We start from the raw sequence: 16650 nt of genomic DNA on the forward strand, positions 1-16650 counted from the left end.
CTAACAGCGCAACAGCGCGTTAACAGCCTTGACCACAGGTTAACAGGCAGAGCCCGCTCACGGCTACAGCTCACTGTTAGCGCTCCCATTCCTCCGATACTTCTAGATCGTCAACCGATACACACGCAATGCCAGCCACACAAGCGAATGCTGCTAAAGAAAATGCCCGAGAATCAAAAAACAAAACACATTGCGTGAGAGAGCTGTTCATGGCTGCAGCTCTAAAAGGGAAAAAGCTCTGTTAACATCCAAGACCCCAGGGTAACAGTCTGTGCCAGTTCTCGGTTACAGCTCACTGTTAGCACTCGGAGAGTGGGATCGTGCTAGCTCTCGCGATCCGCACGGCCTTAGCTTGTAAGCTAGAGCTAGATCTGTGAAAATATAACGAATATATACATATGTATGTACACATATGAGGATATTTTCCTCAGTGTAGCCGGGAGTGCACCTACACCTATAGAAGCCGTGCCAGAGTCGCCGGGGCCCCAGTTATTGTTGCAATTAATAAGGATGTCGCCAGCGGGCAAAAAGCAAGCGGCGTCTGCCGTGCGTTGCCACTTGGTCGGGCGGCAGGCAGCCACTCGTCGGGGGGCTGCCCCACTGACTGACCCCAGTATTTCTCCTGCCACACAAGAGGAGGGGGAGGGAAAGACCGTGAAATGTCCTTTGCACATTACATTTGCATTGCAGTTACAAGAATTTCGCATTTATCGCTGCAGCAGCAGCAGCAACAACAATAACGAGGCAAAAGATGAACATGCAACGCAGAGGAGATGCAGAAGAAGGGGCATGGCCGGTAGGAGGAGCAGAAGCAGAAGCAGAAGCAGAAGCAGAAGAAGAACCAAAACCAAGAGGTTCTGAAGAGAATGCGACAACAATGGACACTGGGCCAGAAATCTCGTCGCCAGCGTCGCTAACAACTCGTGGCATTGCAGCTGCCAGATGTGGCAGGAATAGAGATGTGGCAGGCGGGGGGCGGGTGGCGAGGCGGGTGGTGAGGCGCAACATTTATTGTTTGCAAAGCCTTGTTTATTATTTTACGTGCAGTTCTCTCTGTTGCCATCTTCAGCTCCAACAGGAGCATGACGCAGGGGCAGAGGCAGGCAGCAAGGGCTGGAGATGCAAGGACTCTTTATGATTCACTCGGTGGCTCCTTTTTGGTCGAGGACATTTTGTAAATAGCAATGCCGTGCCCCGGCACAGAGGCTTGGCTTGGCTTGGCCTGTACTGGGATTTTCTCATCGTTTTCCAGGACTCCACCTCTTCCTCTGCCGCAGTCTCTGCCCCATCTACAAGCTGCGATTTTATTCACTCTCCGCGGTTTATGTGTGGCCCCTGCCCGTGCCTCTGCCGCGTTCTCCTGACCCGGAACCTCCGTATAGCCCCCACACCCGGTTGCACCTCGTCCGTCACTCGTTGGAGGAGGCTGGTGCTGCTTCAGCTGCTGCTGCTGCTGCGTCTTGGACTTGGGTCCTGGGTCCTGGGTCCTGGGATGCGGTTTTCTTTATGTTTTTTAATGCCGTGCGCCAAAAGTCCTTTTGTTTGTACACTTGTACTTTATGTACCGAGCGAAATTTATGCGCCTCTAAGTGGATTCGTGGATTTCCATCGCTCCACCGCACCGCACCGCACCGCACCACAACACCCCACCCCATTTCTCAGTTTCCTGTTCCTGCATTTGTGCCTGCCAAACAGGAAATGCAATCCTTAGCATCCATAAAACTTGTCCAAATTCTTGGGCCCCGGCCCAAGGCAAATGGGCAAAAGGGTCTCTCGGCCTTGTTCCCTCCAACGAACAAGCCCCAGTCTCTCCCTCAAGACGTCCCAGCATCCCAGCACCCAGCATCCCACCATCGGACATCCAGCCAGTCCCTGCCGTCTTCTGGTTTCATCCATCCATCGAATCTAACGATTATTCGGCGCGTGTAAAGGCCCTTGGCTGACTCCTCATCTGCGCATTTAATCGAAGAAGTTTGCACGATATTAAAGATGCCCCAAGCCCCGGCCTACGCTCGTTGAAATCCCACTGTATTGCACAAAACGGACATACAAATGGAGGCCTGTTCTAATCCTCAATTAACACGAAAACAAAACGAAACCAATCGCAGGACAGACGCGGGTGGGGGATAAAAAAGGACGAAAAGGTAATTTCTGTTGCTAATTGGAAATCGAGGGGAGTAAACGGAAGAAAGACATCGCGGGCGAGTGCAGCCAGATGGAAATCAAGGGAAAGACTTGCGCCACAAGGAAACCGGAAGCAAAGACACTCCTCCCACCACCAGGAAAAGGCTCAACGTTGGTCAGTGCTCAGGAAAGCGTCGCAAAATGTTTGCCCATTTTGAAGGAAATTAATGCGAAACGTAACAATCGAATTAGGCTCTAAGGAACAGAGCCCAAGAACCCATCCGTACGAACCGCTCCGAAACCGATTCGCCACGAATCGTTACACGATTCAAAAGGTGGGGAAAACGAGAAGACCTCCCCCATGACCTTCACAGACTGGGCCATACTCAAAATTGATTTTAGGTATTCATTGGCAATGGGATGGGGGAGGATTTCAGGGCAGGGCAGATGCTGGGTACCAGCAAATTCTCATAAATTAAACATGGCCCCACACATAAACTAACGTGAAAAATGCCAGAGCAGTGCCGCATAAAAACGCCAATGGGGGGAAGAGGGCTTGGTGGTGGAAAAACTCAGCATTTAACTGTATATTTGAAATATTTTAAATATAAATTTCAATATTTAACTGCGTTCGCCGACAGGAAACGGTTGCCAGGCCAACAGCCAACAGCCAACGAGCGATGGTAGCAGCGGAAGAGGAAAACGGTGGCAGCCGGACGAGCGGGACGGGCAGGACGGGAAGGACGGGCAGGAGAGCGGAAATGATCCATCGACGCTCGTGTTGCTGTCCCAAAACGGTCCCATCCAGTTTTCGGGCATTGGTCATGGGTTGGACTCCCAAAAAAAAAAAAAATTAGAACCAAAAAGAAGCACTAGCCGATGCTTGATATACACTTTGAAAATACACTGAAAATTGTCTGAAATTGAAGAGGGAAATCCGCCGATTCCTGCTCATCAAAAATATCAAACCAGAATGAATAAATATCAATATTTTAGGAGCCTCTGAGATGCTTCAATCGCTCTGCTTTGCAAAGCCTTTTATCAGAATAGGTTATACCCTCTGGAAGGGCATAAAAAAGGTCTCTCGTTCGTTGTTGCTGCTGACTTTCGGCCACAAAAACGTTGAAAATATTTGTGTTTCCACTTATTTGCATTAATGCCACGAACCGATTTACTGTCTCTCCATCTGTCTGTCTATCTGTGGGTGGATTTCGGGGCACATAAGCCCGAGCAGACTGAACCAATTCCGCTGTGCGGGTGGGAGCAGAGTGCTCTCCTTCGAAGGGGTCAAGCCAATAAATAAATAAATACATACATACGAGTACGCGTACGAGTATGAATTTTGATTGGGGAACTGGGACAACAGTGCTTTTGCCTTCTTTTCGTTTGTACTTTTAATTCACTCACATATTTTTGTAAAGGTAGGGGAATACACAGAAAAACCAGTCTAAATCGAGGAAAATGTATTTGAAATTGTATAAATTGAAGTAATACTTAAGGCAGCGAAATGTGGCATCAACGAGAGTTGAAGAAACCCAATTGGGCGAAAATACTGGGGTCCAACCATGCCCTAAGGAAGTTCCTTTGTCCCACCCATCCAACCAGATCTGTGGCAGCCACTTCGAACTGCCCTAAGTCTAGTCTGCTCTCCAGAAAACCGATCAAGTCCGCAACTTCTAGTCTACAATCCAGAAAACCCGCACGTCCAGCGAAACTTAAGCTTAACAAGTGCTGGCAAATGGCCACCGATCCCGCCAATCTTTGTGCTTCCAGTCCAGAGGAGGCCGATAAGATAGATCAGGCCGAGCCTAAGGAGAAGTCCAAGATGAAGCCAAAGGATAAGCAGGAGCCCAAGTCGTGGGACGAGCTGGAGCGCAGGCCGAGCGATGATCTGGAGCACAAGTCGCAGGATGAGCAGGAGTCCATTGGGGATGCAAAGCAAACTAAGAAGAAGCCCCTGGATAGGAACCGGCCGTCGAGGAGTCCATTCTCGGCACACCGAAGGCAGTCGCCCCGCAGGTCCATTGATTTCACGAAGATAAAATTCTTAGATGCCAGAACGGGGCTATGGGACACCCCAACGACACCCACCGACGAGGGCGATTCAAGCTCGATGATCAAGCACAATCGTCGTCCGCGGCTGAAGATCGGGCCGGTCATTTCGAGGAAGTGGTATGGGATTCCGCTGTGCGGTCGACCCAGCCTGATCATGGGCATGCCCTGTCCGTCGTCCAAGGAGACACAGCTGCGGCAGGAGCAGCTCTACCAGCAACCCGAATATCAGGATCAGCACGCACTCATGCTCCAGTCGCAGCTGCGCCAGCAGGAGGACTTTAACGACAAACAGACCATGCCCAGGACACTGCGGTTCGTACTCGGAACAGAGCCGTACGGGGTGCCCTCGAAAAAGCAGTTCCAACGTGTGCAGAAGGGCCAGCGGTATTGCGGAAACTTTTACTACAACTAAATTCAAATCTACTGAGCTGCAACTCAATAAATATTTGGCAACCGAAGGCTGTACATGTGCTGTACTTGAGTGGAAGAACTTTCACGTATAGGTGGGATAGCTGCTTGCCAGAATGAATTTAACAGCTTAATAGTTCAAAACGTCTTAGGGTCAGTCAGTTGGTTCTTCAAACTGCTTGCCTGACTGCTTTTCCTATTGCTTGTCATAGTAGGTTTCTATTAACTGCTTGCCTGATGGCCATTGCTGTTTATAAAATTCTATCAGTAGGCTCAGAGATCTACTGCTTGCCAGATAGTTCTTACGTACTGCTTGTCCGACGCCAGCAGCTCTCCCACTGTTCTCTTCTCTCATTTATTCACCTGCTAGTACACTGTTTTCCCCTGGGCCCGTAGCCCTTCAATGACCTGAGCGAACTTTTTGGTATTTAATATACCCCTGAAGTTGGGGTAGGGGCCACAGTGGGAGGGGAGGTGGGGAGCAGGCCTCGCACGCAGACACAATTAAAATCGGGGGAAACGAAGGGCGGGGCAGCCAACACAAACACAGACCAAAAGGCGAAAACAGCGAAACAGCGAAACAGCGCAATGGAAACGAGCAAATAATGAAGTGGATAAACTTTGTTGAAACATTGAGTTTTCGAACCGAAATCCAAATACAAAATTGAACAGTGGGCGAAGGAGACAGAGAGAGAGAGAGACTGTAAGCCATGAGAATAGAGCAGAAGTAACGGAAAAGCAGTGGAATGAGGGGGGAATGCTATTTTCCTGTATTATTCAAAGGTATCATGGCATCGTGAGGCGTGCGTACACACACACACACACACACACACAACCTTTTAGAAGGGCCAGGCAGACGGGAAAAGCGTGGCGGAGCAGCCAGGGAAAACTTTTGTAATTACAATAAAATTTTCACAAATAACTTGCAATTGTTTGTGCCGCAACTGGGAGCTAGGGAGAGGACGGTCGAAGTTGTCTGAAAAGTGGGGTGGGACGTTAAGCAGCAGGTCCTTGAAGTCCCAATGCGAATGTGTTAATATTGTTGTGCCCTGCTCTTCCTGCCAACCCCCCTTCCATCTATGATGCAAAAGTGACAAAAATACAAAAGAAAATGAAAAGAAAACACCGCAAAAATGTCTCCTTGAGTTTTCCCCATTTCGCCCGACCCCGAAATAAATTAAAATATAATTAAAAAAAAGAGACACACAGAGTTAGATAGATACAGAGAGAGAGAGAGAGAAATTTTATTCAAAAACGTGGACCGGAATCGAATAGAGTCGTCTCGGGACAGGGGAACCATATCCTACTGTACCCGTCCTCTGGTCAGTCCCACCGGAGATTGCGTGCCTGGCCAATCCTGGCTGAATCCTGAATTCTATACCGAACATTGTCTTGCAAATTAATCTTCCAAAAATGTCTAAGTGCCATGCGGGGGAATGGGGAATTTTCGGGGCTGAGTTCTCTTGTTTTCCATCTTATTTATGAGCTCAAATTTGGACTGGCTCTCTTTGCATGCAAATATTTATGATACGATTGTATGGAAATATTTGTATTTAATTTTTTGAAAAGTGTTGCCCAAGAAGCAAGTGCTGCACTTTTAGGTACGAAGTGGCATGAAGTAGGGGCTGTAGTAGGGGCTGTAGTAGGGGCAACGGCAGCATAAGAACTCTGAAGAGAATCAACATCAACAATGTGTGCGAGAAAACTCTAGTTAAACCAGAAACGAAAACATCCTCAAGGAAATACGGAAACACCCACAACATCCCCATTCCCATCCCCATCCCCATCCCCATCCCCATTCACACAACAAACACCATGGGGGGAGGAGAGCTCAAGGAGGGTGGGGGGAAGGCAAATGAATCTAAAGATTACGAATGTCTGGTACATCTTCAAAATAAGAGTACAATACATACTATGAACGCTACGCTTCGACTGTAGGATACCCTCCACTTGCACTCTGCGAATGAATCGCTCTCCTAAATTTCTCACTTCAAGATACCCTACAAAACCCAGGAATATGCATACACCCTTTGCCACCCTGTACTATGTACTTAGTAAGGAAATAGACGAGCTGTGAGAGAGAGAGATGAAGGTGGTAGGAGCGTGGTCGGAGGTGCCTGGCAGACTCGATTCACGATTGATGTGGCGGATCCTGCGAGTGTGAATGGTCGCCCCAGAGGACGAGCGGAAGAGGCGCAGCATTGGAGCCTTGATGGATGGATGGATGGATGGATGGATGGTTGGAGGCTTAGTCTAGAAGCAATGTAGCTTAAGCTCGAAGCTTTCAATCGGCCGGGGGTGAGGGTACATAGCTCTTGTTGTATTTTATTGATTTGTTTTGCCTTCAACAGCTTTCCCCAGCTGCACAAGCGACAGGGGCAGGGGCAGATGCAGAGGAAGAGAGTGAAAAGAAGCGGCAGGATAGGCGAAAAGGGACTGCCTCTAGGTGCCGACTAATAAAGTTCATCAAAGAGAAGTTTTTTTTATTTGGGGAAAACTGGGGCTGTGGACTCGCTCACGTAGCTCCCTTCTGCTCCCATCTGCTCCCGCCGCTCACGTTGCACTCGACGAACGAAAGAAAAGTTTCTCGAGGACACGGAATGATGGCCTAAATGAAATTAGAAAACGATGTTATCTTAGCCTCGGTTACGGTCTCTCGCTGTCTTCCGTATTTTCCTTATTTGTTTCGATTTTTATGAAGAGCATTTAAATAAATTCTTGCATCCTGCAGTGTTTCCCGATAAACCTTTTTTCCTGTTTATAAATAGATTTCACTCTCTACATCTGTTCGGTAAAAACATCTGGAAATCGGAAATTGGTAGACTGATTCCTCGAGAATTAGGGCAAATGTTATGAAATGATTCGCGTGGGGCTCTGGGCCTGGAAATGACGGGGAAATCGTTGAGTTTGTCTTCCTTTGAATTCGCACAATATTGTGCAGAATTATATTTAATTACGCTTCTCGCTCTCAAGTAAAATAAGGTCCCCTCCTTAGAGGAAAAAAACAGGTAACGTGGAAATTACAACGAAAAGGAATTCCTTAAAATTCACATTTTTCGCTCCCAATTGGCATTTACCTGGAAAATTGCAGGCCAAGCGACCCCAAGGGGATTCACAGTGTGGCGTGTAACAAGTGTTTGTGGCGCAACGGAGCTTCCACCCCCTGAGGGGCACATATGGAGTCTTTTAAAAGGTAATACTCTGAAAAAATTATATGGCGGAATGGTGCACACGGAAACAAGGATATGTAGATTTTTATTTGAACTGCGTTCTAAGTATGACGAAAGACATTTGGCCCAACATACCCCAAAATTACGGAATACATAGACGGAATCTGAAATTAAATTTTAAACAAAACAAACAAAAATGCTTCGAACCTTGGAGTTGGCTTCGAACTTATACACATAGTAGGAGGTGTATAACAGTTTCACTGAGAAACGCAGTATGAGCAACAAATAGAAGACTGATGATGGCACTTCTACTGCTGTGTGATTGCTTCTACCCAGTACTTATATTGTAGCAGTAGTAGTAGCGTACGCATACTGCTTGTAGTAGACTTGCTCTCGTATACGTATACGAACTTATACCATGCAGGCTGCTCTGCTTGGTATTTAGCTTGTACTTCTACCACGCTTTGTATGCGCTCTAGCATACCGTGAGAGATTATACTGTGAGAGAGTGAGAGTATACTCGCACTTATACCACCCCAACTTGGTATTCTTGCATTATTTCCACCCCACGTTGTATGCGCTACGTACGCTCTTTACTTCTACCACGCGTTGTATGCGCTCAGATCAACATTATACTAGTATATGAGTGTACTTATACTCTTACTTCTACCACGCGTTGTGTGCGCTCTCATTTAATGTACATACGTATACTCCTACTAGTCAGCTTATACTTATACCTGAGCGAGTGAGAGAGCTTGTTCGCGTATAAGTAGGTCTTGGAGCCATCGAAAACCGGCTTTTGATCGACTGGGGGACTCCAGCCAACGCACCTGCAGCAGTGAAGTGCCAAGTGGTAGCAGTACGACTGGCTGTAGTAGTAGCAGCAATAAACAATGTGCTCCAACTGTTTACAGACAGCCACATGGGCTCTCTCTCGCTCCCTCTCGCTGTCGCTCTCTTACTCTCTATGTTGCCACATGCTGCATGCCACCGAACAGTGGGCATCGCATCGTTCTTTGTCTTCGTCTTTGCCGTCGTCTGTTGTCGTTGTCGTCGTTTGGCTGCTGCGTTGCCGGAATCGAGGTTTTAGTTCGGTTTTAGCTCTGATTCCGTGTGGACGCTTCGCCCTCGACCAGCGTCTAGTATCCGTATCGGTCCGTTTCTTCGATTTGCGCGTCGCATGGAGCCCCGCATACATATATCCGAATACGCACACGCACACACGCACACCCGCACACAGATAGAGTGTATGCACAGTGGAGTCGGCAGCAGCAGCCGCGACAGCGACAGCGACAACAACGCCAAATTATCGAGTCTGCGCCAAAAGTGATGGCAATTGCGAATCTTAAAGAGGTTCCCGCTTATCCCTAAAAACCGCCCAAAAAAAAAAAAGTGGAAAGAACTGTCCCCGCCAGTGCTCGTGCCCGTGCCCGTGCCCGTGCCCCCTCCGTCACACGCACACCATTTCGGTTACGGGTTCGGTGCCCCTCGTCGTCCGCTGTCGGTACCTCCATCGCCATCGCCATCGTCGTCGTCGTGGTCGTGGTCGTGGTCGTCGGGGGTCATGTCACATGTCCTGGTGGCTCCCGCTGCTGTCCTGTGCCTCTGACGCCGCCGCCACCGTTTCGGGGCGGCAGCCGGGATAATGTGGCGTTAGGCCCAGAGACTCTTGCGCGAGAATTGAAATTCGAAATTGTTGTGGCAAAGGCAAAGGCAAAGGCAAAGTGGTGCGAGTGTAACACGCCGAGAAACCAAAATAAATGTGTGGCAGTGGCAACAGCGGTGACTGCTGCTAGTTATAGCTTCTAGTTCCAAGTGCAGCGACGACAACAGCAGCAACATCTGTAGAGACAACAAAAGAAGCCACCACTAGTGTTAGAATAAATGGCCTGCAACATGGCTTTGAATCCGGTATTAACACAAGAAGAGGCACACCAGCAACAGCAACAGCAACATCTGCAACACCAGGAGTTTCAACAACTTCAATTGCAGCAGCAGCAACAAACCAAATGGCAGCAACATGCAACGAAACGTCGACGATGCCATCAACATTGGATTAAAAATCTTCAAATTCTGGGAATGGGTAAGTCTTCAAGCAGTCAGGAGAGCGGCAGGACAACCATAGGAGGGTAACCAAGGCAACAGCTGTTGCACCATTTCATATTGCATATTGCATGCCAGTTGCATGCGTCCCATTTCGAATTGACGAGCCCAAACATGCGCCTAATAGACGTTTGCGGTCCGAGATGTCCAAAAGGGAATGCATTGATGAGAGATCATTCGGCTCCCTCCCCCCGGACCCCTGTCCACCAGCTAATGGGTGTGGTTACGTGGATGGCATCTGGAACTCCTCCCTCGGTGGTCAGCAGCCAAGCGCCTCTAGTAGGAACGAACAGCCAGCCAAAGCTTGCCTTAGGGCTAGCGTAGAATTGGAAACTAATTAATAATTATACAATACTATGAGGAGCAAGAACCCGGCACCACAAACCGGACACACGTACAGCAGTCCAGCAATCGGCCCCAGCGCTCGACTTCCGCTGCAATCAGACGCATTATCGCCGGACAGGTTGGAACTGGTATTGGAACTGGCATAGGGAACGGGAATTGACTGGGACTGGGACTGAGAATCGGTTCTTGTGTGCATGTCATGCACTTGTGGTCTTATCGAGAGCTTCCGCCCCCCAAATCCCCAATCACCAATTCCCAATCCCCAATCTGCTGCTTTTTTGCCTCACAGCAAAACCAAAACCAAAACCGAAACCCAGAGTAAATCCAAACGAAAAACCAACAATCAACAATCAAAAATAATTTACAAAATATTTTGATAACGCCCACTGTTCGGTTTTTTTGTGGTTTTTTGCCTCGACATTTGTGGGCGTGTGCCAAAGAGAACGCCCATCATTAAAAGCTTTACTGATAGGGCCCATCGAGGGAGGGCATCATAGGAGGGTTCTAGACCAATTAGTTGAAGAGGAAAGCACCTGCTGTAAAGCCCACAGCGGAATGGAACCACAAAAAAAACATAAAAAAGGAAAACAAGTAAATCAAAAAACAGAATCAAAATCAGAAACGGAAGTCCATCAATATATCTACATAGATCTATGTATAGTTGTCTGAGTGTGTGTGTGTATGCGTGGATGTGTTTGTGCGAAAAGGAAAAGCATGTATTTGTCAGCACAAAATAATCAAGGATCATAATATGTCAACAAACAGACAGGCAGCGACAGAGGCAGCGGCAGAGGCAGAGACACAGAATCCGAGTCTGAGGACAGGAGGACAGCATAGGACCAGGACAGGACCAAAAAAAACAAGCACAAGGACACCCCAAACGCAGAAAAGTTGCGTATGTCAAAGTGCTTTGTGTGTGTGTGTGTGTCCATGTGTGTGGGTGAAAGCATAGAAATGTGTGCCACCAGAGCAGCAGCAGCAAACTGAAGCCAGAATCTGAGGCAGCGGCAGCAGCAGCAGCAGCAGGAAAAGTGTAGGACAAACATTCCGTAATAGATATAGCGGACAGCCGTAGAGGAGGTGGTAGATATGGGGGCATGGGGGCATGTGGGCCCCCCACCCCCCCTGCAAAAGTCGACGCGTCGCGACTTGTCGTTTTTGTGTCTTTGACAGTTGGGCAAATGTGCTGAAGTGCATTGACAATACCACGAACCAAGTACAGCGCTTGACCAACCAAAACCAATAGCAGAAGCGAAAAGGAACAGAAAGGATAAGGGCTGTGGGGGAGCGGGATGGGGCCACTTGCCACTTGAAGCGCAGAACCAGAGAAAGCGCACTGCTTGCCCCTCCATTCAAGGGGGCAAAGTGTTAGGCACACACAAAGAACGGAGAGAGCGAGTGCGAGTGCGAGTGCGGACTGGCAGCATATCTCGATAGATAATCTTGCCCCACACTCGAGTCCGGGGGCACAATCTGCAGGCAGTATCTTCAGGGCATTCTACCCCTCTCTCTCTCTCTCTCTCTCTCTTTCTCTCTCTCTCTTTGCCACACTGACTGCAACTGACTTTGTGTGCGGCACGCTGTCATTCCCTGGTCTCTGGCTGGCAAAAGTTAATTGCGGATCCAGAGAGCCAGAAAGCGAATCTTTTGAGAGATTGCTCCACGGCTAAAACGCCCTCCATAGTGCGGCACTCTCTGTTTCCGTCTCTGTATCTGTGTGTGAGTGTGGTGTATCTGTGTGGGCAGCTGAAACTGAAAGAAACGCTTGGCAAAAAACAAAAAAAAAGCAGTAAAAGAAACGCCCATGTTTGGCCAACACTGACTTGCAGCTACTACTTGTCGATGGCTTAACGAGAGCCAGAGCCAGAGCCAGAAACAAAAACAGAGCCATAGCCAAAGCCATAGCCATAGCCAGAGGCAACGACAGTTTATAATTTTGTGCGGCCCCCCTTTGGCCGTGCAACGCCCCTGCGGGCACCTTGAGACGATGGCTCCAACCAGTTCAGCGGCAGCCAGCCACCCACGCGGTCTGCTCGAAGCCGATTGACACACTGGCCACAAGTGGAAGCCACCGCAAGTGGAAGCTCAGTCTCAAGTGGAGAACAGCGGGGAGGGGGGCTGGCCCAGAAGGAGCGTGGGCTTAAGACGCGTCTGATAACTTACGTAATTATAAAGCAAATATCTAAAGCTGTTGCACGGGGGACACTGGAGCGGCAAAAGGGAAACGAATCCAGTTTACGTATCAGATTTATCAGATCAAATTGGAAATCGAACAAGTCATCCACAACCGTTTGCAAATCAAAATCTAAGGCGCATGGCATTTCCATAGAGGGATTCCAGTTTTTTGAAGTTTTTGAGGTTTTTTCTGTAAGTCCAGCTATGAATGATACCTTGACTTAGGTCAGATTGTTGTTTTCCTAGTCATTCTAAAACCCTTTTAAATACTGGAAACCATCTAATTTTCTTCCTTATACCTAGTCCTGTAATAAACCTCCTGAAATTTCTGCCTTCTGCTTCAGTTGGAGATCATATTCATGCTCTTAGAATGTTTTCCGGACTCTAGTTCTAGGAACATTTTCTTCCCTTATGCCTGTTCTTTCTCGCAGTGTTGGCTGGACCCAAAAATAGACAGATAGACATTGCATTGGCCAAAGAACCAAAAACAAACGAAAATATTTGTGGAAGGGGAAAGCTGACAACTGAAACTGAATCTTGTTTAGCATAGGCCATAAAAATACCCATATGTTTATAAATACAAACGCCAGCATGTGGCAAAGGTGCAGCCAGTGCAGCCAGTGCCAGTGCCAGTGCCAGTGGCAGGGGCAGTTGTCATACAGTTGCACTTGAAGTCGCCACACCAAGTGGATGGCAGAGAAGTCCCTCCCGCTGCGTCCGCCCTCGGTCGCATATCGTAGCATGTGGTAATTGGCCCCGAGGCTGCGTCTTCTAGATGCCCCTGCCACACCACAGATTTATGTGGTTCTCAACACATGCCACCATTAGATGGCCCCTTGCTACGGTTCAGCTCTCACACACGTGAAATTGTTGTAACTGTTTGTCTGTTTTCAAGAGCTGCAAACGGCAAACGGCGGGGAAAAACTATTCTCGATGAGAATTGGCTCAGAATTTCAATTATCGGGATATCAATTGTGTACAGAGCGGCAGGGTAAGGGTCCAGGGGCAGCGGCCGTGGCAGGATATTAGCAATGTGCAGCCTGGCGTGCTTCCTACGCAGAATATCCGCAGACCCCAGAAGGATGGGGCTGCCACATAGATGATTGCTCCCTTCACTGCCGCCCGCCGACGACTGGCTTTGATGGGTTTGCCACCGACATTGATACGAATTGATTTGGTTAGTCAGATGACGGACAGTCGTGGAGACCAGGGGTGGCAGGGGACTGCAGGCAGTTCAATGAATAAATAAAAATGGGGCAAATCAAGCAAGATGCCAAATGAGGCTCGTCATAGACAGAACCGATAGATGAAGGAGACAGACACAGAGACAGAGACAGAGCCTTCCTGCGGTTGATACGATGGTTGGCACTTTTCTTTTTTAGAGGGGAATAAATTTAATGGCCCTCCCATCCCTGCTGGGGTCCTGCTGCTTCGCCGGCTTTCTTCGGGCTCACTTCGGGCTCACTTCAGTTCCTTGCGGTTCAGTTGAGTAATTGAAAAACCATTTCAAGGTGAGAGACCCAATGGACGGATGGCTTCATCGCAGGCCATCTCCACGAGCCCTCTCCGGGCTGGCTGCTAATTTAAATTTATGAATTTTAGAAAAACATCTCAATATAAGAGGGATATATGTATATCAATCTATACATATATAGCCACAGCCACAGCCACATCGATGCCGGGGAGCCGTCCTTCCACGCACTTTCACTTTTCTTGAGTATTTAATCAAGTGTGAATAATTGCATCATTCTGCCTCAAAGAGAGTCGATTTCCTTTTGTGTTTGTGCGCCAGCCATCACTTTGTGTGTGTGTTTTTGTGCGGGAGGGGGGAGTGTGTGTGTGGCAAGACTGATACCGATATGTAGGCCAACAGAGGATGGGCCTGGGGAGAGCCTTCCCCAGTCCCAGCAGTCCCAGTTTTACTTGAGTTGAGACACTGTTTCGGTTTCAGCAAATCAAATTCAAAGAAAGTTTGGATGAATTTTCACTTCGGTAAGCGGCAAGTGGCTTCATTGTCTGTGTGGCGTGTGTGTGCAGTGGGTGTGGCACGGGTCATGTGGCAGGCAGGCAGAAAGACTTGCATATTTTGAGGCTGTTGATATAACGATATTGAAAAATGAATATTTGATCGGGCAAATGTTTATATTTACGAGCATGTTGAGAAGTAGTGGCAGTGCCTCCCAGAGCAGGCTTTTGTGGCATGCATCATTCATGCGGCACTTAATTGTAGTGTGTTCCTGGCAGCTGCTGCAGCACGAACAGGAACAGCAGCATCTCAGCATCTGCCTTGCCTAATTCTGGCCAAAATTCCCTTTCAAGTCAGTCGCGTGTTCAACCGGTTGGATGTGCCACTAGCTCGTGGCTGTGGCTGCGGCAGCGGCAGCTTCGACAGCTGCAACCTGTGCAACTGTCGCATCAAAGCCTGTCTGTATGTGTGTGTGTGTATTGTGGGTGTGTGTGTGTGTGTGTGTATGGCTGATGACTTCTTGGCTTTAACGTGTGAACCGTTCGCGGTCGGTCCATGTCCATTGCACGCTTCAGTAATCCCCGTTCTCTCTCTCTCTCTCATCGACCAGCCAGGCGGCCCTCGTCTTGTCCGAGTCACTTGCACACCTTTTGTGTGGATGGGGATGGGGATAGGATTGGGGCACAGTGAGGGGGCGGGTTGTCCAGTTGCCCGGTTGACGTGTGGTTCCGCTTCGACGGTTCTCACTCTCTCTCTCTCTCATTCGCTCCCCCGTCGTGTGAGTGTGTGGAAATCTGTGACGCGGCATTTGGCTGGGAAAACTTTAACTTTAACGACTCCACTTCGTTTAATTGCGACAGAGAGAAAAATTCGTTTTCCCTTGCAACATTCTGCTGGGAACCATTCGTTGCGCTGCCTCACTCCCCTGCCCCACCCCCTCACCGTACAACCCCCTCAGCAGATCAGGTTTCATACGCAGACATGCCTCATTGGTTCAGGCCATCCCCCCCGAGCAGCTGGAACCTGTCCAATCCTCATCGCATTGTCATTCGATTGCGCAAACATTATTTCATGAACGAGAAAGCATTTTGCATTCCACATGCCCCAGGCCTCCAGCCTGCAGCATCCAGGCGGGAGGGTAGAGCAGGTTAGGGTAACACTTAACCCTTATCCAACCAGCAGCATCGAGGCATTGTTCACCCCCTACTCGACGGCTACTTCTGGAAGGCTACCCCTGGCTGTACAATTTGGACGAACAATGCCTCACTCCCACTGCCAATGCGAATGCGAAAAGACTTGAGGCTGGAGCTGGAGATGAAGCTGAAGATGTGTGTGAACGAGTGTGTGTGCCCCACCACACACGCTTTTGCAGCACAAACGGCAATTAAGCCAAACAATAAGCTGACAAACACTAGGGGCTGGCAAAAGTGGATGTGGACGAGGCTGCGGGATGTACAGGAGCCAGGAGCTGCCCGTCCATGTCTCAACTTCTAATTTGTTTTGGCTGTACTTTATTTACATTTATACAACACTCTCTACTCTACGAAAACCAGGGGTAACAAAGTGCGGGATTCATTCCGAAAATATATCGAATGAAAGGATTATGGTGCTGTATTTAGTGATCCTCCAGGGACATCTCACGATAGGGAAAACTAACGAAAAAGGATCCCCCTAAGTCCCGAAAACATAGCGAATGAAGAGACTGCATCTCCATCAACGAAAAGGATCCAAAAATAACCATATTCTAAAGCCAAACTAGGCTTTGGAGGTCGACAAAATTAGGAAGGGATTTAAAATAATGTCCTCCCAGAGAATGTAGTTCGTCCTTTCGAAATCAAATACACATAAAATAAGAGCAAAAAGATCTTTTGAAATGTACATTTTAGAAGCTTTATTAGGGGGATCTTTTAAGAAAAAAGAACTCCTCAGGTAATCCATTGAAATCTATGTCTATCAATGGTCAAAATCAGAATTAAACATAACAATTAATTCAATTAATTAATGTTCTCTCGAAATTCGTTTCTATACATAAACACATTAGGTTTTCGTAGGATTATTGAAGTATTTTGTTTGGATGAAATTGGGCAATTTCTGAATCAGAATGGATATATCTATTTCTCTCACACAAAGGGGGGGCAGCAAACGTCCATCCTCTGTTGTTGGGGATACACATCATTTTATTGAATACAATAAAATATAGAATTTATTCGCTTTATTTTGTTTCTGATTCAAAGTATTGATGATGTTCGGGCAAACTGCATTTTCAAGTTGAATGCAACTTTATGTCTCCCGCCGCCCACTCAC

At 48.1% G+C, this 16650-nt stretch overlaps 2 protein-coding genes across 6 annotated transcripts in view; both read left to right on the plus strand.

The window, feature by feature from the left end:
• The first annotated feature begins 3514 nt into the window (after nucleotides 1-3514).
• Nucleotides 3515-4644, plus strand: LOC4805073 (uncharacterized). The gene has a single exon (XM_001361498.3). The coding sequence runs from the start codon at nucleotides 3632-3634 to the stop codon at nucleotides 4589-4591; it is 960 nt and encodes a 319-aa protein (XP_001361535.1). The 5' UTR covers nucleotides 3515-3631; the 3' UTR covers nucleotides 4592-4644.
• Nucleotides 4645-8738: 4094 nt separating this feature from the next.
• sns (sticks and stones) overlaps nucleotides 8739-16650 on the plus strand; it is a 62583-nt gene continuing 54671 nt past the window's right edge. For 3 of the 5 annotated variants that reach the window (XM_004444329.3, XM_001361499.4, XM_033378420.1), the window contains exon 1: nucleotides 8739-9840. In XM_004444329.3, coding sequence (XP_004444386.2) covers nucleotides 9642-9840 — 199 coding nt within the window. In that variant the 5' untranslated portion in view covers nucleotides 8739-9641. The remainder of the gene's footprint in view (nucleotides 9841-16650) is intronic. The other 2 variants (XM_004444330.3, XM_033378421.1) reach the window with 1 other exon arrangement.

This window comes from Drosophila pseudoobscura, chromosome 3, assembly GCF_009870125.1.
Source record: "Drosophila pseudoobscura strain MV-25-SWS-2005 chromosome 3, UCI_Dpse_MV25, whole genome shotgun sequence".
In the NCBI taxonomy this organism is placed as follows: Eukaryota; Metazoa; Arthropoda; class Insecta; order Diptera; family Drosophilidae; genus Drosophila; species Drosophila pseudoobscura.

Bases quoted from the DNA above. Each gene is read 5' to 3' on its own strand.
- LOC4805073 (XM_001361498.3), top strand. From the start codon at position 3,632: ATGTGGCATCAACGAGAGTTGAAGAAACCCAATTGGGCGAAAATACTG.